General features: G+C 43.9%; 1 protein-coding gene across 2 annotated transcripts; it reads right to left on the bottom strand.

The window, feature by feature from the left end:
• Window positions 1–5,802: 5,802 nt before the first annotated feature.
• Window positions 5,803–23,214, bottom strand: fam20a.2.L (family with sequence similarity 20 member A gene 2 L homeolog). 2 transcript variants are annotated; one of them, XM_041576499.1, is made up of 11 exons: window positions 22,164–23,213; window positions 14,049–14,230; window positions 11,781–11,831; window positions 11,404–11,482; window positions 10,459–10,551; window positions 9,828–9,943; window positions 8,498–8,678; window positions 7,323–7,432; window positions 7,095–7,176; window positions 6,666–6,725; window positions 5,803–6,268 (listed from the first exon to the last, which is right to left on the bottom strand). In XM_041576499.1, the coding sequence occupies exons 1-11, from the start codon at window positions 22,451–22,453 to the stop codon at window positions 6,007–6,009; spliced, it is 1,506 nt and encodes a 501-aa protein (XP_041432433.1). In that variant the 5' UTR covers window positions 22,454–23,213; the 3' UTR covers window positions 5,803–6,006. The 2 variants fall into 2 exon arrangements, with proteins under 2 accessions (XP_041432433.1, XP_041432435.1); XM_041576501.1 differs by lacking the exon at window positions 6,666–6,725 and having other exon boundaries at window positions 22,164–23,214.
• Between the last annotated feature and the right edge of the window lie 1,306 nt (window positions 23,215–24,520).

The following is a 24,520-nucleotide window of genomic DNA, read 5'->3' as shown; positions in this document are numbered from 1 at the left end:
CCGTTAAATCCCTTTCTCTGTAGTCAATAGGGGGACACAGGGAATAGCTGCGGTTAAGCTCCCCCCTTCCGGAGGCAAGACACTTGATAATGATTAAAAAGGGGCGTGACCTAGGGTCTGGCTTAACCCACTGCTACGCCATCCTAATCAGCTTGAACCAAAGAGACCGCTAAACATAACAAAAACTTGCAGAACTGTAATTCAGGGAAGGATTCCCTCATGGACCAACGTGGTCAACATCTCGCCGCAGGTCGGTAAGCCCTGTGTCCCCCTATCGACTACAGAGAAACGGATTTAACCGTGAGTAATAAAAAATCCCTTTTTCTCTGTCGTCTCGGGGACACAGGGAACAGCTGGGGACTTAACAAAGCAGCCCAGAGAACAGCAGGGTGGGAGCGAAGAGATAGTGACACATTATTTTACCATTGACTGTAACACCTTTCGGCCAAAGGCTGCCTCAGAAGAGGAAAGGTGTGTAGTGGAATGAAGACACTACCTTGGGTAGAAACGAAGGGACTGTACGTAGAACTGCTTTATCTTTGTGGAAGACTAGATTCGCTGGATTGCAGGATAAGGCGCTGAGCTACAAAACTCTACTGGCTACACTACCTTCCAGATGAGCCACTTGTCAGAGATGGTCCCTAGTGGCTCAAAAGGTGGATCCAGTAAGGCCTCTACGACTAGATTTAGATCCCATGCTGGAGTCGGAGGGCGAAAGGGGGGTGCCACGAGAGCTACTCCTTGTAAGAAGGTATGCACAGAGTCTTCTAGAGCCAGTCGTGAGTGGAAGAGAGCCGACAAGGCTGATACCTGTACCTTCAAGGAACTGAGCTTGAGGCCTAGTTGTAGGCCGCGTTGTAGAAAGGATAAAATTCTTGGGAGGTTGTACTCGAGGAACGGTAATATGTAGTCTAGGTCGAAAATCCATCTCTGTGTCATGGCATCCACCCCTACAGCCAACGGGTCGCAAGAGCGTGCAAAGAACCTCTTCACCTTGCGATTGGATCTGGATGCCATCAAATCGATCTGGGGAAGGCCCCAATGCCTGACAAGTAGAGAGAAGATGTCCTGATGAAGTTCCTATTCCCCTGGATCCAGCTGGTTCCGGCTGAGGAAGTCTGCTTTCGTGTTGTCGACTCCAGGGATATGGATGGCAGATAGTCTCACTATGTTGTGTTCTGGCCACGTTAGAATCAATTGGGCTTCCGCAAAGGCTGCCTTGCTGCAGGTTCCTCCCTGCCTGTTTATGTACGTGACTGTGGTGGAGTTGTCGCTCTTTACTCTTACTGATCTTGTGTGTAATTGGTGAGTCCAGAACGTTTATATGAAGTTTTGCTTCGGACGTGGACCATGGACCCTGTACTGAGAGGTTGTTCCATGTTGCCCCCCAGCCCTGAAGGCTGGCATCCGTCGTTATTACTGTCCAATCTGGAGTCGCCCAGGATTGGCCCTTAGCTAGATTTTCTTGTTGCAGCCAATGGAGAGAGTCCCTTGTTGATTGAAGTAGTGTGATCTTTTGATAGAGGGAGCCTCCTTTCCATCCAGATAGGATGTTGGCTTGCAGGGGACATAGGTGTATCTGAGCGAACAGTATAGCCTCTAAGTAGGAAACCATCAACCCCAGTACCCTCATGGCCAGGTGAGTGGTAGAATGGTGGTTGTGGGCTAATATGCTGATCTGGTCTCTAATCTTCATCTTCTTGTCTAGTGGTAACATAACTTGCTGTGTGAGGGTGTTGAATTTTAGACCCAGGAAGGTCATCTGGTGGTTGGGACATAGTTTGGACTTGTCCCAATTGATGGTCCAGTCGAATTCTTGAAGCATTAAGATCGCCTTTTGAAGATCTGCTTTGCCCTTTTCCCTTGTTCTGGATTTCAGGAGAAGATCGTCCAGATAGGGTGTCACAGAGATTCCGTGGAGTCATAGTAAGGCTGCAGTGACCCCCATTAGTTTGGTGAAAACCCTGGGGGCCGAGGAGAGGCCGAAGGGAAGGGCTACAAATTGGTAGTGAAGGTTCTTGAAGGCAAACCTCAGGAAGCAATGATGAGGTGGCCAAATGGGAACATGAAGGTAGCCATCCTTGATGTCCAGGGACATCAACAATTGCTCCAGTTCGATTCCCTGAATCACAGATCGCAGAGTCTCCATTTTGAACTGAATGGAGCGTATATGTTTGTTGAGAAACTTCAAGTCGAGAACTGGTCAGTAGGAACCGTCCCTCTTGGGGACTAGAAATAGGTTCCCCCTACCTTCCCCTTATCGGTTGCTTTGATTCCGGAGGGGATGCCCTGTCAACCCGAAGTGGACTTGTCGGCTGGGGGTTGCTGTGGAACTTGTTGGTCTTCCATGAAGGTTGCCCTTTGTCACTGGTTTTTGATAGAAAATTGGAACGTTGGGGTGGACTATTGCCTCTAGTATAGTGGCCGCTTGTGTCTCAATTTTTTTCCCTGTCTGTAGGAGGAGGTAGTTTTACTTTTGGACTGAGGGAGGAATGTGCTCTTTCCTCTGGTAGCTTGGGATATAATCTTTTCTAACTCCCTTGAATGGTAATGAGGTAAGGGACTTTTTGGAGCTGTGGTCGGCCGTCCAGCTCTTGAGCCATAGGGTTCTACGTGCAGCAACGGATAGTGCTGAAGTGCGAGCTGTAATCTGTGCTGCGTCTAAAGTGGCGTTGCACAAGTAGGCTGTTGATTCTGCTATAGCCTGTGCCTTGGAAAGAAGTTCAGATCTGGGGACTCCATCTTGGATATCACCGATTAGGGATTCGGACCATGTTTGTATGGCTCTTGATACCCAGGTAGCCGCTAGTCCTGGGCATAGAGTGGATCCAGGAGATGAATATATAGACCTTAGGAAACCCTCTAGTCGTCTATCAGACAGATCCTTGAATGCTGCCGCATCTGTGACTGGCAGGGTTGTGGTTTTGAAAAGTCTGGATACCGTTGCATCAATCGCTGGTGGCATTGACCACTTGTCCACCCATTCTTTGGGGAAGGGGTAGGACTTAGAAAATTTACGTGTAGCCTGAAACTTCCGTTCAGGTGAATTCCACTCGTCCAGGATGATGGCGAGGAGTTGGTCGTGAGCTGGAAAAACTGTAGAGGATTTGTGTTGTCTCTTAAATAAACTTGCCGTTTGGGCTTGTTGGTCATTTGGTGGTGTAATTTTAAGTACCTCCAGCACCTCCTTGATATCATGTTGGGGCTCACAGCCTTTTGAATCTTCGCCCTCTTCCTCAGAAGATACGTCGGATGGTGAAAGAAGCAGCAAGATGGAGCTTGGAACAGGCCTTCCGTCCCAGCGTATGTTTGATTGAGGTAAGCGGTGAAACCTCTCTGCTTCCCCCGACCCCCACGCAGTACAGGGTAACCATCTGGGGACAGCCCCAATGTGCATGGCCTCTCTGTACCCTGGGGAACTGAGGCAGACTGCGAGGTGAGGGAGGGGGAGAGAAGATTATTGTTCTCATGAAGAGCCAGGTAATAGCAGCATAGACCGGTGTTGACAGGGGAGAGCAGGCAAGTGAGAAGAGTCATATTACTCACACTTCTTTTCCATACCGGCCAAATACCATCTGCGTCCTTAATAGGGGCAGGAACTGTAGTGGGTGGTCGATATAGCCCGCAGGCTAGGATGAGACCCCGGTATGGTTTCCCACGAAGGAGTTTCCCCCTTATGATACAGGTATTCCTGAACCAGGGGGGGCCCTCGCTGCCAGCTAAACTGGCTTGACTTTTTGTGCAGGATGTCCAACCTCCTAGAAGGACACTTGAAAACTGATTAGGTTGGCGTAGCAGTGGGTTAAGCCAGACCCTAGGTCACGCCCCTTTTTAATAATTATCAAGATAATGATAAGATAAAATAAAAGCTGCCATTTAAATGTCTTTGACATGTTTGGATCCTAAAGTTTCCAAGTAATGCCATGTGAGTTAAGAGGCATAGGAATGCTTTTATTTGCAGCAGCAGAAGCTATAATGCATGCTTTAGCTTTCCCCTTTTCCCATATAGCATTTTTGCAATCAATATGAAAAAATTATTAGTTATACCACATTATCTTTTTCTTATACTATGTATTGTCACATGTCCCCCAGTTTATCCCAGCTAATTACCAGGCATGTGTCACGTGTCCCACAGTTCATTCCACGTTGGTCAAATTCAGCCTAATACGTAAAAAGGCTATATGATGGGCAACATTAACAAAGATGTGGCATGGAATCAATTGGGGACACATACGAGAAAAGGGGGACAATTCCAATTGCATCAAATGAGATGCAGTGGGGATACAAAAGACATAAATGGTGGGGCAGGGAGAGTAAAAGTAGGAGCCAGATAACATTGTTATTGCACCTAATATGATGAGATTTTGGCTGTCACTGCTTCAGCTGGGAAATGACAGAGGATTCCAACTATAGGGTTCTGCCAATTCCTGTGCTCTTAGCAAACATGTGCATAATGCTCAATCAAGGGAATTTAAAGGTCACAGCCCAAGATTCCTGGTGTCTTGGCGGATGGTGACCTCAATTAACCCAACTAGTCAATGTAAGCATTAGTCCATAACTTTTTTGCATTGGGCTGTACAGATATTAAAAAGGCCACTAAGAAAGGGGATTTCACCATCATCAGCAAGGAAAGGTTTAATCAGAGGCAGTCAATTTACCGGATTCCCTACCACGCTAGTGGGAATGAGTGATTGGTTTGTGGAGGAGGAAAGGAGATCAGGTTAGGAGGTTTTTTTTTTTATACTGCACAGGCCTTTCACTGCCAAGTGTAAGGTGTGATTTAGGGGGGCGCTATCGAGACAATTGAGGGAAGGGTCAGTCTTTCAGGCAGGGACTGGCTGTGCACACAAGGAACTGAACGGCAGGACAGTAACAGGTGACGAGGACGTAGAATCCGAACTGGACGGGATGACTAACTGGACAAGATGACTAGGGCAAGGAGTCAAAACACAAGCAAACTGGGTAGGAGCCTGATGGAGTGGACATAGCAACAGACTGGATTAGGATAGGACGGTGCAGAAGTAGATCCGATACAGACTGAATTAGGACAGGACAGTGCGGGCATAGATCGGGAATAGGAGGACTGGGTAGCAGCAGGACTGTGTAGCCGGAAAGGAAAAAATAAGGATCAGGCTAGGCAGACAAGATACAGACAGGAAAAGGAAAGATTCGGAAAGGTGCAAGGTAAGGTCAAGGCAAGGTCAGGATTTGAGTGAGGAGCAGAGCAAAATTCAGAATAGCAAGGAAGACAAGGACTGGAACAGGAGTAGGAACAGGCAACGTCGAAGCACGGCAGATCAAGGTCAAAGCAGGACTGGAACAAGAGTAAGAACAGGCAAGGCAAGGTTTAAAGCAAGACAGGATCAAAACAAGGCAAGTTTCAGGGTAAGGCAGGTAAGGGTTAAGACAAGGCAGAATAAGGAAGCTAGTTAGAGCAGAAACCTTTAGCTAGGGGTTGATGCCACAGTGCTAGTATAGGTCAATTCTCAGGCAAGGAGGTGTAGGAGGGCTGGCTTTATATAGGGCAGGATCAGCCCTGATTGGCTGACCTCAACCCACCAATCAGGCTGCTGCTGGGCTAAGGCTGCTAACCTGGCCCAATGGTTAAGGCACAGATCCAGAAACCCAAAACTTTGGTGTCAGGCTCGAATCTCAGCAGAGCCTGACACCAAGAGATCGGGAATAAGTGAATCATTGTTGAGAGAGTAAAAGAGATTTTACTATCCGCATAAGAAAGTTATTTTGTTGTTGCCTGTTTTCTGGTTTCAACATCTTGATAATGAGAACACTGAATGGGACAAATTTTGGAGAAAAGATTTTAATATTAAAGTCTGTGCCCCAGAGCTACTGCTCCTGAGGGTGAATGGCCTAGCCAATGCCAAATGTAGCAAAAAGCTGGCACGGCTGGAGATCTTTTTCCCAGATGCAGATGGTTTGCATTTTTCAAAATAAAGAAGGTATTTAGAACCAGAGCACTGGCCCTGCTGCTGGTACAATCTATAAACACTATACTGCTCTCTGCTGGACACGTGTGGGTACTGCTTGTCTTCTGCTTTCTTTAATTATCACAGACCCATTTCCATGCTTCTGCACACACTCCTCCACCACTTGCAGCACAGTCTGCAGCCTCCTGTCCAAAGCCAACAAGTGTGGTTCCGTTAGTACGGTCTGTAGTCGGTCTCGGCTCAGAGACTCCCTCATTACATCACTCAGTCTGTACTCTGGCGTAGAGAGAAGTTTGAGCCGTAACCACGTGTCTTCCTTCACCCTAGGGTAAAAGCAGGAGATTATAGTAAGTGGTACTGTCCCAAACTGGGTAAACACAGCTACCAATCAGCAGTTAGCCTTTACTAGCCAATTTTAATCCAGCACCTGATTGGTCACTATTCTTTAGTCAAACTTGGCCTCTAACTATATAAATCAACAGGTGGAAAAGGAAAGAGCAATTAAAATGAAAGGCAGGGGCAGTCATGGCTTTTGAGAGGTGCTGGAGGGATTTCGGTTTAGGCAGACTGACCTTGTGAAGGTATACAGGGCAGCAGGTAGAGCTTATAGGGCTATGGTAGTTTCCTATATGTTGGAGCAGTTAATTGGGCAGCCTTTTCATTAATCCGCTACCCCAGAGCTGTTTCTAAATTTAGCCATATCTGAATTGGGCAACTCACAGGCAGCACTGATATATAGGGGCCAAGATCGTTAATTCATCATATGAATGACGTCCGAACCTATGGCACAAACAGACAAAATTGGTAAACATTATTTTCTCAAAGACGTCAATAAAAATAGCACTGTCTTAACTTTTCCTAAAAGTCTGCTTTTTCCATTCAGTGACATTTCTTTTTGCAGCCGACAGAGGAAATCTAATTTAGAGTTGTGTCTCACTAGCCTGCATTCATTGCCTACAACTCACAGCAACACCAGCAAAGCTAGCAGAACCCTAAAATAGACCCCATAATACTTTTTTTCCCTTTTACTGAACTATAGTGCAACCACAGAAACTGAAGCAGGTTTTGGGCTGCAGAACCAATAGTTGTGTTTGGGGGGGAATAAAGTATTTGCTGTTTATATTTGGCTATGGATTCCAATCACATTACCCTCTGGCGTTATCCATGTGCAGCAGGAAACCATCATCTGCGAATTTGGTGAATAAATCATAGTGGTGGCGGTCCATATTTCCTAGAGTGACAACACATTCAACAAAAAAAATGAAACATATTAGGCAACTGCTATATTCTTTTTTTTTTTTTTTTTACAATACATTTTTACAGTTGTACTGGGAAATGTCACTGCTATTGAGATGTCGGCAAATAGAAACCTGGTACCTATGAGAAAGTCAAATATGGCCAGATCCATAATGTTCAGAAGCCTCTTCATATTGGTGTAAGGCTCAGTCTGCTTCAACTGCTCACAGTAGGAAGGATTCACTTCCCATCTGTAAAACAGAGATGAATGTTTCATTTCTTTATTGGTCTATATATATCCTGTAGCCCCCAAGTGTACTAATGTCAGTGACATGTTTATGGGTCAGTCCTTCCTAGACCCAAAGTGTACTAATGTCAGTGACATGTTTATGGGTCAGTCCTTCCTAGGCCCAAAGTGTACTAATGTCAGTGACATGTTTATGGGTCAGTCCTTCCTAGGCCCAAAGTGTACTAATGTCAGTGACATGTTTATGGGTCAGTCCTTCCTAGACCCAAAGTGTACTAATGTCAGTGACATGTTTATGGGTCAGTCCTTCCTAGGCCCAAAGTGTACTAATGTCAGTGACGTGTTTATGGGTCAGTCCTTCCTAGGCCCAAAGTGTACTAATGTCAGTGACATGTTTATGGGTCAGTCCTTCCTAGACCCAAAGTGTATTAATGTCAGTGACATGTTTATGGGTCAGTCCTTCCTAGGCCCAAAGTGTATGAATGGCAGTCGTGTTTATGTGACAGTATCTACAAAAAACAGGGTGTTTCTTCAGAATTCATTTTGATCAGAGATTGTGAAACTGTTTTTTTCTGTGGGTTTGGCACATTGCTCAGTGATTTATTCTCCCCCGGGTTCTGCGTGTTGCTATCCAGATGTTTGCAGTAAATCCATTTGGAATTGAGATGTTTTTTTTTCTGGCTTCGAGGAAAGCAACAGCTTAGTCAGCTGTGTTCCTGTCACTGCACATTGCTAAATAGTAGGGCTAGTTGTGTAAGAATTCACAGAGAAGGAATGTTCTGGGCACACAATGCTCTACCCTCATACTGCACTGTTTAAGGAAACAGCTCTGATGCATGTATGAATACAATATACAGAGAAGGAATTATTCATGTGCATCCTAGTCATTCCCTGCATATGACATAACCTACTTATATTGGTTATGATCACAATCCCACTCGTATATTTAGGGTCATTTCTGTACCATATCTGCAGCTCAGCAGGAAAGAGGGGGGGGGGATAATTCGTACTGAAGCCATCTTTTTGTGGAAGTATCTAATGTATCCGCTAGTACACCCATGCAACTTACTCTTCCTTCCCAGTGAAGGTGTAAGATCTTTTCCAGGGGTTTTGGACTGAAATCCGGAATGCTAAAAAATGTGGTGGCAAGTAGGCAGAGAGTGACCCCTCAAGCATGTGGGGGTTCCCGCAAACAGCGTACTCTGTCTTACACGAATACGGGCACCTGGCAAAGAAACACACGTTGTGCGCTGTGAGGAGACACAAGAGACACAAGAAAGGGATTATTTTTTTATATTCATGCATATTATTTTATTTTAATTTTTTTATTTTTTTGTAAGCTTCTGGGCCCAGGGTTGTAGAGAAAGGCTTCTGTTTTCCCAAGTGACAGCTGTTCCACATTCACATCAGGCTGCTGTTTGACATGAGCAAATATCCGTATCGCAAGGACTTAGCAGCTCAAACAGGGCTCTTTGTATTTTCAGGTTAAATTGATTCTGCCTGCACAAGGCGCTTGGAAGCCTCAATAAATTAGATATCAGACGCCAGCAGACAATGTAAACGTCTGGAGGAAAAGCTCACTTTAACCCCTTGGGCATAGACAGTGTTCAGTTGCCATGGTGGCAGTAAATAGGGGTTAAATGTAAAGGGGAGGCTGGTGACATTTACAGTCACATTAATACAGGATTACATGAAAGGCTGGACTGTACATAGAACAGAAATGTATTGTTTGGGCTGTTAGTGCCTGCGCATGAGCTTGTGGTGGATTTAGATATTGCCTAATTAACATTTAGAAGAAGACAAGGAAGTGATCCCTAAGACCACATCTTCCTCTGCATTGTTTTGAAAACCGTCATGTAGATCATATTGTAAAAGGAACAGTGACACCAAAAAACTGAAATTGTATCAAAAGAATTAAAATATATTGTACTGATGCTCTGTACTCGTAAAAGCTTTGTGTTTTCTTCAGAAAGACTACTGTAGTTTATATAAACAAGTTGATGTGTAGCAATGGGGGCAGCCATTCAAGCTGGGAAAAAGGAGAAAAGGCACAGGTTATGTAGCTGATAACAGATAAAACACCATTGTATTAGGCGTATCTGTTATTTGCTATGTAACCTGTGCCTTTTTTCCAGCTTGAATGGCTGCCCACGTGGCTACACAGCAGCTTGTTTAGATAAATTATAATAGTCTTTCTGAAGCAAACACACAGCTTTTACCAGTGTATGCTAACAGTATATTATATGTTAATTGCTTTAAAACACTTTCATTTGTTGGTGGTACTGTTTGTTTAAGTGTCTCAGCTTTAAGGACACAGTTATGATTTCACTACCTTGCACCTCCATGCGCTTCTGTATCATATAGTAAACATGGAACTGCAAATACAAGTGCTGCTGTACCTGGAGACACAAAGAATACATCTTGCAGTTCCTCATTTGGGGTCACTTCCAGAATCTCACTGGTCACATTCATAAGTCGCCCAGCCACTGGTGGAACACGCCGGAAATCCAAAATCCTATATTACAGAAGGAAGGAATGACAGCAATGGTTTGCTTGAAGAAATAAAGATACAAAAGTAATCATACAATAGTGATAATACATGAGTGATACTTGGAGTTCCCTGTTTAACTCAGCCTGCAGCCTTGTGCCTTTATATGGTCACAGAACCCTTCAGTGACTTCTAATATCCTTATAATCTATAGTAGGGGGTACATTATCCCGTATAATACATTAGTAATACATAACTCAGCCTGCAGCCTTGTGCATTTATATGGTCACAGAACCTCTCAGTGACTTCTAATATCCTTATAATTTACAGTAGGGGGTACATTATCCCTTATAATATATGAGTGATACTCAGAGTTCCCTGTATAACGCAGCATGCAGCCTTTTGCCTTTATATGGTCACAGAACCCCTCAATGACTTCTAATATCTTTATAATTTAAAGTAAGGGGTATATTATCCCTTATAATACATGAGATACAACACAAGTACCAGCAGATCACATAACCCTTCTCTAAAGGACTCACCTGTCCAGATGGAAGGCTGCAATCTCTGCGTTATGTCGCTGTAAATCCACAAAATAAAAAAAATCTTCTGAGGTTTCTTCTTCTCGGCTCTGCCTTAAAAGAGGACGCAGATGAGATGTGAGGTGGACTTTTTGGGTCACGTGGGTATTATTATCATATAGAGTAGGATATGCTGTTAGTTCAATAATTTTTTATTCCTAAAATGTATTTTCTGCTGTGAGTTCATTAGGGACTTATAAATTGTGGCCCTCCAGCTGCTGTCAAGCTAACAGCTACCAAAAGAGTTGGGATCCGTTATCCGTTACCCAGAACGCTCCGAATTACAGAAAGGCCATCTCCCATAGACTCCATTTTATCCAAATAATCCAAAGTTTTAAAAATTATTTCATTTTATCTGTAATAATAAAACAGTATATTGTACTTGATCCAAACTAAGATAAAATTAATCCTTATTGGAAGCAGAACAAGCCTATTGGTTTTATTTAATGTTTACATTTCAAGGGTAGGACTACATGGCCGTTTTTGGCGCGTTCCGACGCGCTGCACACTGCATTTGCATCCGACAGTTTGTCGGATCAACGCTGCGACTTCATCAGGCATTTCTATCTCTTACCTTATTTCTGTCGCATGCAACTTGTCACAGGCGTTTTGTCGCAGCACGTTGGATTGCGCCAAAAACGTCCATGTAGTCCTACCCTTAAGGTATGAAGATCAAAATTATGGAAAGATCCGTTATCCGGAATACCCCAGGTCCCAAGCATTCTGGATAACAGGTCCCATACCTGTACTTGGGCAATGACCTGAGGTCAGAATGCGGCCATTACTGATGCAGGACTTCATGTAAATGAAACCCCTCAGCTGGGAAGCCTCTCCATCAACAATTCAGTTTTATCTAAACTCTCCATACCTCCAGGGCAAACAGGGCAGCGTTGGCAGAAATCCTACCTCATAGGTTTGAACATGGCTTTTCCCAATTCTTGGAAATGTAGGACCAGTTTTAGGTGGGTTCCGCTTGGTTTCACAACTAAAAGCAGAAACACATGCACTCTAAATTGCACTCTTCATGCATACAATAGGCTTGATGCTCATGGAATGGGGGACATTTTTCTTCGGTGCACTGGCTCAGCATACATGGACAACACATTAGGTAAAGGGGACACTAAGATGAGTGGCAGATATATTGTTCTTGTGGTTGTGAGCATGTAGGGTGCAGTCTGGGGTGCCAGGGTAGATAGTATTGCTTTGGGTGGGAATACTAACTGGCTAAGCTTTGCCTACCGTGAAACCAGTTTGGATCATGCACTAGGCCCAAAGGCACTTACTTTTTTCGCAGTCGCATTCCCCATTTAGTTTCTTTGTATCTGAAGTAAGATCTGCAAAGGAAAGTGGAACTTGTATCATTAAACAGTGAGGAATGTGTACAAGGTACAAGTGCTAGTGCAATTTAAAGTTTAAAAAACACCCCTTCAAAACACCCCTTCAATCACCCCCACAATGAACTCAGTAACAAATACTACTGAAGGGAGGTTTGATATATTTTACATTCTGACACTTTTTCTTAATAAATGTATTTTGGTGTTCATTATTCCACCATTTATTGCTTGTTGCAAGGTGAACATGCTGTGGGTACATCATAATACAATTTAGTTTTCAAGGTGTGCTGCCTTTAAATAGATTCTTCCCAGGAGAACTATTAACAAAGATGGAGGCTAGAAATGCTACACATATTTGGGGTTTCTGTACAGAACAAGGTTGCCACAGCCCATTAGCAGGAGAGGACTATGCCCCTAAAGCCTCCAGTGGTAAACCATCTTTTTTTTTTGCTGGGCTGATGTCACTTACCTGAGTTTAGGGACTCACTCACAATATAGACTATATATACAATATAACAGTCACAATGCAAGGCTAATTAGTAATGAATTCTGATTTACATTACATGTGCAGTCTGTATCTGAACTGGCTAACTGTCATCACTGTAGCATCAGCTTCTGTGACTGTGGAACCTCATTTGCTGCTTGAAGATTGCCCACACTCCCTACACTTAGCTTCTCAGCAGCAACCCAGAGCACACTGAGCATGTGCAGTGCCACTGACACAGAAAAGTGTTGACTAACCTCTGGGCTGTTACAGTAAGCACAGTATATACACAGCATTTCTAGCCATAGGCTTTAATCCTTATTTAATTAGCAAGGTAGTGTTTTCTCCCTGGCTATGTGTATACAGCAAGAATGATCTCTGCCCGCTACGTGTAGATGCAATATCCTGCCGCACTTATCTATGATTACCCCGACATGTCACTGACGCCCCTGCCACAACAAAACAAATTTTCATATCTGATTCCTGTTTATTGTCGAAATGTCAACAGAAATGGGGTCTCTGGGTATTGTGATTCTGGAATTGGCTTCCATGCCACATTATCCCTTCATAACCCCCCTCCCCCTGTGTACTTACATCTGCATTTATCCTGAACCATGATATTATCAAATGCCAGCATCAAACATCAGACACAAGCAATATCTGTACTAATTTCTGACCCACAACAAGACACCATAAAATGCCTGCATCATGATTAGCACCAACAGCTCTGTTTGTTCATATCCCTTGACTATTGCCCAAATGGCAATCGTTAGCTGCACAATGAACTATGCCATCAAGAAATGTCAGGATGAAACATCTGTCTCACATCAAATGTGTACTAAATTCTAACTCCCAACTATGACCCCATTAAATATCATGATACACTTTATCCTATTTACTACATGCTATGTCCCCATAATATTTCAAAATAGCTCTTTAATTTAACAATTAAGACATGGCAGATAACTAGTATTAAACAGTTTGGAACATACAAACTATCATTTTTCTACCATTATTCAGCAAGTTATGATTTCAAGGATTCAACACAGATTCCCCCTTTAACAGGGTTGGGCTGGGCCGACAGGAACCCGGGAAAAAACCTAGTGGGCCCTGGCCCTTGACCCTATCCCCACCTGACCTCCACAGCCCCCCAAAGTAATAAGAAGGTATGCAGTGTGTGGGAGAAGGGGGGACGGGAATCGTGGTGGCAGGGTTAGCTTTTTCTTCCTCCCTTTCCCTCTTCTTTGTTTCTCCTTTTCTTTCTGCTTGTCCTCGACTTACATACTCATATTGCTATAATTGACATTGTTGCAGCATTATGGCATTTGCTTATGAATCCAGAATGCACACTGGGGATTCCCTGATTGCAATATGGTGGCATGGCTATGCATTAAATCTCAACTATCCTTGATACTTGCAATCTGTCAACTGCCTTTTCCTTTGATCTGTTCTTTTTGTTAAATAATAACAGTGTGATAAAAAAAACATCATCACACAGTAGGTATACACCAATAGCTGTACGTATTGCTAACCCTGAAATATTACATCATTAAATATCATCCAACATCTGACTCACTCAATTGCTGTACTTAACATAGACATCAACAAATATCATCATCATCAATTTTTTCAGGAATCCAGCTTAAGGGATAACCTAAAAAATATTTATGACTGGGCTCCTACTAACACATAAAATATGTAGAGCTGGGGCCCCAATTAAACTCTACACTTACCGGCTTTAAAAATAGGCACGTTTCCCATCCAATCAATGAGTTGCTCCACAGTTTTGCTGGATCGAGGGTACAGAGCCTCTCGGCTGATCTCCAGGTGGAACTGCAACCAGGGGGCGCTGAGATTATAGGTTGTCTCTGTCATGTGGGTGGAGCTGTTCCAAGCATCATCATTCTCCTCCTTCCTGCAAAATACAAATCCAGATACACTCACCAATCACAAAAGTATCCATTTATGGTTCTAGTGTGTGTAATGGAAAGTCTGCACAACAACCCATAGTGCCCTTTTATTATTAATGCCTCAGCTTTCTTTTCTCTATTTTAAAAGTTCAGAGTTTTGTTTGCCCTTTATCTAACACAAAGGTGGCTGGACTCTTTTTTTAGTTTCAGTTTCTTTGGAGGTCCAAGGTTTCATCAGAGACCAATTAGCTTATAAAAAGGTTACAGATATAGGAAAACATTGGTGTATCTGCCATACAGCGATCTGTGGGCAGTAAATACATTCTCACCCCAAATCTCATCCTAATTTCTTTCCAAGCAGGGCTCTGATGTGTATGACACTGATCCAGATCCATCCAGGGGAGCCAGCCCATAGTTTTGGGACCCGCTGCCCTAACACCATCTTTTCTTACTATACACCAACATCTAGAGGCCAATTTATCAAAATTCCAATTTGTATAGTTTTAGAAGTTGTATTGTTACTTTGAATAAGCTTACATTTAAAAAAATGCTTATTAAAAAATCTGAATATTTGATGTCCACTTTTCCGAGGCTACAACCCCTTGTGTTAAACCCGGACTTTCCCCCAAGTTTAGAACCTAAAGTGTTCATGAGATGGGGCCAGTTTCATGGGAGAGAATCAAGAATGGTGGATTTTTTAGAGAAGGGCAGATTGATTGCATTAAGGGACATCCAAGAAATATGGGGTTCCCACCCAAGAGATTTGTGGTGTTATCAACTACACAACTTTTTTAACACACAAAATATAAAGCAGGATGAGATAGAAATGTCGGCATGGGAAAAAATGTTGGAACTAAATAAATCAAAGACTAGCTCTATATCTCTAGTATACAAGCTCTTACTTTCAAATAAGGAACCTTCCTATAATAAATACTTTGATGCGTGGGAAAAAGAAATGGAGATAGAGCTGTCCCCACAGGAGGATGGATAATAATGGATGGATAATAATGAAAAAGATACATAAAACTTCCAGAGCCTCCCGAGTAAGAGAAATGTTGTACAAAGTGATTACCAGGTGGTATTACACTCCGGAAAAACTTCATAGGATCTTCCCAGCCATGTCAGGGGAATGCTGGAGATGTAAGTCGGAGGAAGGCACTTATAAACATATATGGTTCACATGTCAGAAAATTATCCCATTTTGGAAAAAGGTGGTGGATAGGATAAATGAAATAACAGGCTCAGAGATTCACTATTCAAATATTAGGCTATTGTTGTTTCATATAGACAGCCAGGATAGAATGCTAGCAGACAGATTGACATTACATCTCTTACATGCAGCAATAGCTATGATACCAAAAAAATGGAAGGAACAGACACCTCCTTTAGAAATGGAATGGATGAATCTAGTAGAAGAAACCAGAAAACTAGAGGAGATCACGAGTCTACGGCATAATAACACACCACAATATCTCCAAACATGGGGACCATGGTTGGGAAAGTGGGAACTAGTTGGATGACAAGTTAGGACAAGATATAAGGGGTCAGTCTAAATGGGTATCCTAACCAAGCAGGTAAAGGTGTCTGGACGTGATGAATTGTTTTACAGTAATGTATTATTCTGGGTTGTAAAGGATGTATTGACTGTAAATCTCTGTTTTTATTCCCCTTCCCCTTCTTTCCTTTTGTACCCTTTTTACCTTTTTATAATGAAAAGAAAACCAATAAAGAGAGATTAAAAAAAAAAAAATCTGAATATTAAAAACCTGAATGAAATCGTGAAAAAAACATAAATACCTTGAATACCTTGAGTTAACACGAAGACAGTTGAGACAGCTCACATTGACATCTACATGACCTTGCAAATTATTAGATGCTGAAGTTTTACAATCGAGTTTTTCACGTTTTTTTCTCAAGGTCAATTGCTATAGTTATTCGATTGTGTGAGTTTTAGTGCAAAAGAAACTCAAATTGTGGTTAGAGGTTATAGGGTGAGATTATGGTGAACTTTGGACAAGATGGTAATACTGTGATAAGATTATAAGGCAGGATGGCAGCAGTATGAAATGATATAGACATTAGGCACAATATGGAGACAGAAGGCCAAGATACAGACTATAAGGAAAGGTGGAGACATGAAGAGAAGGAGACAGAAGGGCAAGATGGAGACAGTAGGAAACTATGAAAAATAAAGGACAATATGGAGACAGAAGGGCAAGATAAAGACCTTAGAGCAAGATGCAGAAAGAAGGCACATTTTACACAGAAGGTCAGAATATGGACAGTAGGACAAGATAAAGACAGTAGAACAAGATGGAGACAGTAGAGCAAGTTTCAAACCATAGGGCAGAATAGAGACAATAGGACATGATGAGGACAGTATGGGAAAAGTGGAGACATTAGGGTAATATGGGGACAGAAAGGCAAGATGGAGACAGTAGGGAAGAATGGAAACAGTAGGGCAATATGGGCACAAAAAAGGGATGATGGAGACAGTAGGGCAGAATGCACACAGTAGGGCAGGATGGAAACAGAAGGGTAAGATGGAGACAGTAGAACAAGATGGAGACAGATGGGGGAGAATGGGGTCAGTAGGGCAAGATGGGGACAATTTATAATATGGTACAGGCAAGACTGAGGCAGTAGGGCAAGATGGTGATGGCAATACAATTGTTAGGGCCTCTGTGTCCAGAGATGACTGTGCCGTGCATACAGGTAATTTCAACAGGACAGATTTGGTCTGTCCAGCAGTAGAAGAAAGGATAATATTCCTGAATTCTTTCTATGCGCCGCCATTCTGCTGAATGCTCTCTCTCATGTGCATGATCAGAGTTACAACAGTCTTCTTCATGTTTAGTATTGCAAAGGCATTTTCTGGGGTCAGGGACAAGGACACAGGCCAGTACTGTAGGGACATGGTGACCCAAACAAGCACAAGAGAGTGATTTATTAACTAGACTCCATGGATGTTGTTACTCCAGTGAATGTAACATGTAACTTGGTTCTATACAAGGATATAGAGATGTAGTTCCAGAAAGAAAGGAAAGATGTTATACGTGCAGCTGGAAACACACTCCCCCGTGCAGTCACAATAAGGAACTATAAATCAACATTATTTTTTCCTCAAACACAGCTCTGCACATAATGATGCATTGTTTTAATGGGAAAAAAAAATTAATTTTGACAAGAGCGTGCCTTCAAGGTGTTATTCTATCTCAATAACAGACAAATATTTGTTTTATTATGATGTCAAACCTCGGCAAAACAAACTCATTTTTCATCTCTCTGTGTGATGGTTGAGCACACCACTGGGAATTTCTTCTCCTTCCCAGTCACGGCAGTCTCCAAAAATGACCTTAGACTTGGTATCTAATCAGAGCTGTCTGTAGCGGGGTCAAAAAAGATGTGGTGCTGCCTGCCCAAGGAATAAGCTGCTGGGAGTTTCAATTCAGCAACAACTTAAAGGCATAAGATGAACAGGCCTTAATATAGTGAATATAGTACCCCCTCTTGTAAAATACTGTATAAGGATATTATAAGTTACCAAGGAGTTTTAGTGAGTCATCTGACAGAAATGACATCACTAAACTCCGATTATAACTGATGACATCACTAAGCACCGTTTATAAGGATATCATTTACAGTATATTCACGGGTCTTGTGTATTATAATAGGGTACACACAGAGCCAGACCCCCCTCCCCAGCAGTTCTAAAACCTTTGCCTTTAAATATTCCTGCCATGTACAGCCGGGAGCACAGTAATACATAATACCTGGAATTGTATGTGACTGAGTCAGGAAACAGAACCAGTTTCTAGATTAATTGGAAAACAAATAAAATCTAATCATGGTGAGGCCCAAACAGCAACCAGTCTACTGCTGTGGGAGTGGCTTTTGGTTAAAGGAGAAGTTTGAATACATTTTCATTGTTTTCCTTGTGGTTTGTGAATGATTTCATTGATTTAATTTTACATTTCTGTAAGTGGATTTTCCATTTAAATTATGCTTTTTTTTAAGGGATGGTTGACCTTTAATTTAACTTTTAGTATAGAATGACTAATTCTAAGCAACTTTTCAAGTGGCCTTCATTTTTCCTGTTTTAGTTTTTGAATAATCTTTTAGTCTTTTTCTTCTGACTCTTTCCAGCTTTCAAACGGGTGTCACTGACCCCATCTAAAAAAACGAATGCTCTGGAAGGCCACAAATGTCTTGTTATTTGTACTCTCTTTAGTGCTCATCTTTCTCTGTAGGAGAGGCCAATGCGCAGGGTCGGACTGGGGAAAAAATCTGGTGGGCCCCGCCGGCCCAGATCCGCGATACGAAGGCTTCGTAATGCAAAAACATTGCACACACAGGCACATGCGGACTCATGCGACGCGCAGCAGGGGCCCTGGGCCCCCAGTACAACCCTGCCAATGCTTATAATCGACTGTATAAATTAGAGTTGGGACCTTGTTCCTTGCTGGGCCAATGAGCAAACACTTTACTGCTTGTCCTGGAGAGAAACAAGACAACCCCTGATGGGTATCAGACAGGGACTGATTAGTGTACTTAAAAAAAGTTAACTCTTTCCATGCATACACTAACATATTGTTATGAATGTTTTCATCTGGATTGGCTGCAGGTTGATTTAGCCCTGTGAAAATGATCTAATATTGATCTCTTTGCCAAGATCCTTTTCACTGCTGTGTATCACACTGTCCCTCAGTCTAAATCCTCTCTCAGCCAATCATCTCAGTTACTCTAAGTCTCTCAAGTCACCACGGGGCTAATAACCCTGTCTGGGGGGGTAACAGGTCGCCCTCCGGCCCAGTGTATAACCTGCCAACCCCTGTCTTAAACTCCTTCCCTGTAATGGGGCACTGCCCAGCCCTGGAGGGCTGACACTACAATATGGATTTTCTCTATATGCTGTTAAATTGACCAAAAGCAATTAACCCTCTGGCTGCCAGGTTGGGAATACATCTCTTTTTTTTTTTAAATAAATGCACAGGAGACGGGGCTGAGAAATATTCTAACCCCTTCAGTGCCAGAGTCTGTAACAGCAGGCTCTCCACTCAGATTTCCCAACTCCACTTCCCAATTATCCTGAAACTGCACACGGACTGGAGCTGAAGGGGTGATACAAGCTGGGCAGCAGCGCTCATAATGGATTTCCCAAAGTATGTTTGTTGGCATTAGTGCGAGATGGGCGTGAGAGCAACCAAATCTCTTGTCCCACATATTTCTCTATTAACAAATAGTTCTTTCATTTCTGGACAATGGCAACAGCTGAGGAAGAGTCCGGCCAGCCCCATCCTCTCACTCTGTCCTGTTCCTCTTGTTGCCCCTTCACCAGGGGAAAATCCTGCCTGATCCATTGCCTCACTCTGTCCTGTGCCTCGTCCCACCATTGGGAGGTGGGAGTCAAGTCAGGGGTCCAATCACAACGAGGTGCCTAGAAAGACGATAGTCCCAAATAGAGGAGTGAAAGGGGAGGGACTTAGCCAAAAGTAGCAGGTTTTAAGCCATTCAGGTAGGATTACGTTATGGCATGGACCCCAAAAGCTCTGAGGACCCTGTGCTGCCTGTCTTCCATCAGCTCTGGAGAAATTAAATCTAAAACTTGGGCCCGAGGAAAGGATCCTTGCCAGTGCGGAAGGAGAGTCTCTGTGCTCCTTCAGGGTTGGCACAAACACCGGGCACTGCTTTGCCTTTCTGGGAAATTAGGGTGCAGGGCGGAAATATACTCCCCATATTTTTCCCATGTCAGACAGTGGGGCAAACAGAAAACGGTTCTCTGATAAAATACAAATTCCCTCTTGGCTGTAAAGAGATATAGGGAAACAACTTCCAGCAGGGGAGGTAGGACCAATACAGTAATGTGTTTCTTAGGGGACCCAAACTAATTGGAAGAATCAGTGGTATAATATTCTGAGACAATCTGTGTTATTTCATTTTTTTTATTCAGCAGCTCTCCTGTTGCAATTTCAGCAATCTGGTTGCTAGGGACCAAATAACCATATCAACCAGGCATTGGTGTGAATCATAGACTGGGATATGAATAGGAGAGGTCTTGAATAGAAAGATGAGTAACATAAAGTATCAATATCTATTCACTTGTAGCCATAAAAGAACATTTGCTTTTAGATGGGGTCAGTGACCCCTATTTGAAAGGTGGAAACAGAAGAAGAAGGCAAATCATTCAAACACTATTCAAAAGAAAAAAATGAAGGCCAATTGAAAAAATGACTTAGAATTAAGGTGGCCATACACGGCCGATAAAAGCTGCCGACAGACCGTGTCGGCAGCTTATTGGCCCGTGTATGAGGCCCCCAGCGGGCTTCACCGATCGAGATCTGGCCGAAAGTTGGCCAGATCTCGATCGGGTGGGACAAAAAATCCCGTCGGATCGCGGCCGCATCTATTCGCTGATGCGGTCCCGCGATCCGACCCATTACTATTCGTTAGGATCCGATCGTTGGGCCCTAAGGCCCACGATCGGATCAGCCCGATATTGCCCACCTCAATGTGGGCATATCGGGGACAGATCCGCTTGTTTGGCGACATCGCCAAACGAGCGGATCTCTCCGTGTATGGCCACCTTTAGCCATTCTATAACATACTAAAAGTTAACTTAAAGGTGAACCATCCCTTTAATATCTACAGTATTTCCCAGTGTAGGCACTTTCACTGTATTTGGGGGATCATGGGAACTCAAAGGTTAGTATAGGTTTAACTTTCTTGCTGTAAAGGATTTATAGGGAAGGATGAACGGGAACACAAGGAAGGGCTACTTTACAGAAAGAAGATAGATACAAGGAAAAGTCTCCCAGCAGGGTGGAGGGACTAATACAGTAGAGCAGGGGGCCCAAAAGGTAGATCGAGATCTACCAGTTAACCTTTAGCTGGTGGTCAGTAGATCTCAAGACATTGTCAACAAACACCCTCTTGTTTTATGTGCTCATTCACATAAGAAATAGATGTTTGTTAAATATAGTAATATAGTGATATACATTTTCCTATTAATCAGTATTGAAGTAATATTTTGAATTTAATTTAATAATTTGAAGTAGTAATTTTCCATGGAACAGAATACTAACAATGCTTTTATGGATGTAGATCATAATGGGACAACATCACTAAAAGCAGACCTCCCATTAGTAAAGTATGGGCTCTCTTGCAGGAGAGGAAATAGGATGAAGCTCAACGGAAACGGTATAAAACACAGATAACACTCATATTTATAAGGAAAGACCCTACCCATTGCCCCTTATATTAGTTTCCTCCTCCACACTATACAGTAGAGTTCGGTACAGTTTCTTACTCACTGCGCTGTACAATGTTACTTACTCTATAGTACACCCAGTCAATATATATAGTACAATATTACTGACTGTATAGTACTGTTACAGTACATTACAATGATACTCACTGTATATCATAGTTACTCACTGTATAGTACAATGCTATTTACCCATTTCATAGTAGAATGTTACTCACTGCATAGGACAGTTATTCACTCAATGTATAGTACTGTGTTGCTCACTAAATAGTAGTTACTCACTCACTGTGCAGTTACTCACTGTAAAGGAGTTATTCGCTGTATAGTACTGTGTTGCCCACTATATAGTAGTTACTAGTTACTCACAGTGCAGATACCCACTCACTGTATAGTAGTTACTCACTCATTGTGCAGTACTCACTCGTATAGTAGTTACTCACTCATTGTATAGTAGTTACTCACTCACTGTATAGTAAAGTTACTCAATCATTGTATAGTAGTTACTCACTCATTGTATAGTAGTTACTCACTCATTGTATAGTAATTACTCACTCACTGTATAGTAGTTACTCACTCATTGTATAGTAGTTACTCACTCACTGTATAGTAAAGTTACTCAATCACTATGTAGTAAAGTGTTAATTACAGTGGTTCCCAGGTGCCTGGGCTTTTACCTGTTCAGGTGGGCGAGTCTGTTGTATCTCCCGGTGGTCTCCTGGTAGTCGAGCAGTTTGTCTTGGAGGGCAGGGTTGAGGGGGTCCTGGGGCTGGTACAGGGGGTGAGAAAAGAGGTGTTGTAGTTTGGAGGTCTGCCGGCTGTTAGGGTCCTCCCCAGTGTTGGAGCAGCCACAGTCTCGTCCGAACCTCCGCATCAGCACCGGCCACAGATGAAAGTAAATATCTCCGAGCAAAAGAACAGCCAGAACTGACATTAGCAGCAGTCGGTCCTTCCGTGACAGCCACATGGCAGCTCCACTGGAGTGAGGATTAGCCCGGGTGGAAGGCAGCGGGGGAGGGTGTGTTGAAGGGGCAGGTAAAGGCTTAGATGGATCAGTGGGGCAGGTATAGTCTTGGGTTATATAGTTGGGGGTCAGGTAAGGTCGAGGGAAGTGTTCTGGGCTGTCTTCTCAATGTTCTAGGTAAATAGGTGCTGCCCAATGGCGGCTGCTGGCTGCTTGTGCTGCTGGGTGCCCAGGGTGGGAGACTGAGGAGACAGTGAGTGTCAGGGGGTGAGGGAGACTGGCAGAGGGTGAGGGCAGCACAGCTGGAGGGAAACACGGGGCTCTCTACTCTGGGTACTGCTGGGGGGAGGCCGGGTACCATTTGCAGGTGCTCCACCCGGTTGTTGTGCGCGACTGGTGCCAAATTGCTGGTGGAGTTACTTATAGTCCAGTCTGTGTCCCGAGCTCTGGTGCCCGGCATGTTCTCATTCCGCCTCACACACCGCGTACCTGGGGCTGATGTGGGTGACAGGGTGGGGCATGTGCGGCTGGAGGCACCGGAGCTGAGAGTCAGGGAGAGAGACCGAGATGAGGAGCCTGTTCTGTCCGTTTCCTTCTGCTCCGTATCCTCTGCTCCCAGGCTCTTCCTGACATGCTGCCCCCGCTACTGGCACGTACTGTACTGTGAGACTACAGGGGGAGGCTGGAGCTGATACATAACCGCGTGTTACCCCTCTCTGCTCTTCCTCCTGTCTGACCCCTGCTCTGTCCCCTGCTCCTCCTGTCTGACCCCTGCTGCCTGCTCGCCCGTTCCCTGTTCCCTACTCTTTGCTCTCCATCTGCTTCCTTCTAGGTCTCCTTGTTTCCTCAAACATTTCAACAGATTTGTGCACTTTTACTTTTAGCCATTTCTGCTTTATTTGCTCCCATACCTCCGCTCCCTCTGCGCTCTGGTACTTTTTGCCTCTCTGTTCTTTGTCCTGTTCCCTGTCCCTTCGCTTCATCCCTTGCAGTTCTACATTTGCTCCTTGATCCCCTAAACCTGCTACTACTAGCAGTGCTGCTCCCTATTCTCTCATTAGCTCTCTGCCTGCTCCCCTCATCACTACCCCTTCAGCTCACTGCCTGGCCTGCCCTTGTATAATGTCCCCCATTCAGTTTTCTCCTTCTTGCTTCCCTGTTCACTGTCCCCTTTTAAACTCCCTCTCCGATCTTCTGTTCACTGTCACCCTTCTAAAGGTGGCCATACACGGGCCTATAAATGCTTCCGACAGACCAAGTCGGCAGCTTATTGTCCCAAAAGTCGGCCAGATCTCGATCGGATGGTACAAAATGCAGCTGCATCTGTTCGTTGATGTAGTCCCGCGATCCGACCCCCATTCCCATTCGTCAGGATCCGATCGTTGGGCCCTAGAGCCCACGATCGGATCAGCCCGATATTGCCCATCTCAAGGTGGGCATATTGGAGTGAGATCCGCTCGTTTGGCGACATCGCCAAACGAGCGGATCTCTCCGTGTATGGCCACCTTAACTCCTCACTCCTCTGGTAACTGTTCCAGCTCCCTACTTTCTCCCCTGTTTACTGTCCCCTCTTCAACTCACTGGCTTCTCCCTGTATACTGTCCACTATTAAACTGCCCTCTGTTCACTGTCCCCATCCAGCTCCCTGTCTGGTCCCCTGTTCCCTGTCCCTTTCAACTCCCTGCCTGCTCCCCTGTTTACTGTTCCCCATTGCAGCTCCCTACCTGCTCTCCTGTTTAGTGCCCCCTTTTCCAACTCCCTGTCTGCTCCCCTATTCACTGTCCCCCTCTTCAGCTCCTGCCTACTCACTGGTCAATGCCCCCTTTTTCAGTCCACTCTCTGCTTTCCTGTTTACTGTACCATTTTCAGCTCCCTACCTGCTCCCCTCTTCACTGGCTTTCACAGACATTCCCTGTAGCAACTGATATTTCCAAAATCCAAGATGCTTATAGAACCTGGAATGATTAATTGTAACTCTAATAAAATACCTCACTGAGCAGGGGATCCTGGGAAATTCTCCCCCTAGGCCCAAAGTGTACTAATGTATGTGCAGTGGTGGAACTACCGGGG

The sequence above is a fragment of the Xenopus laevis genome, chromosome 9_10L (assembly GCF_017654675.1).
Source record: "Xenopus laevis strain J_2021 chromosome 9_10L, Xenopus_laevis_v10.1, whole genome shotgun sequence".
NCBI lineage: Eukaryota > Metazoa > Chordata > Amphibia > Anura > Pipidae > Xenopus > Xenopus laevis.
This window is presented reverse-complemented; position numbering and strand designations above follow the sequence as displayed.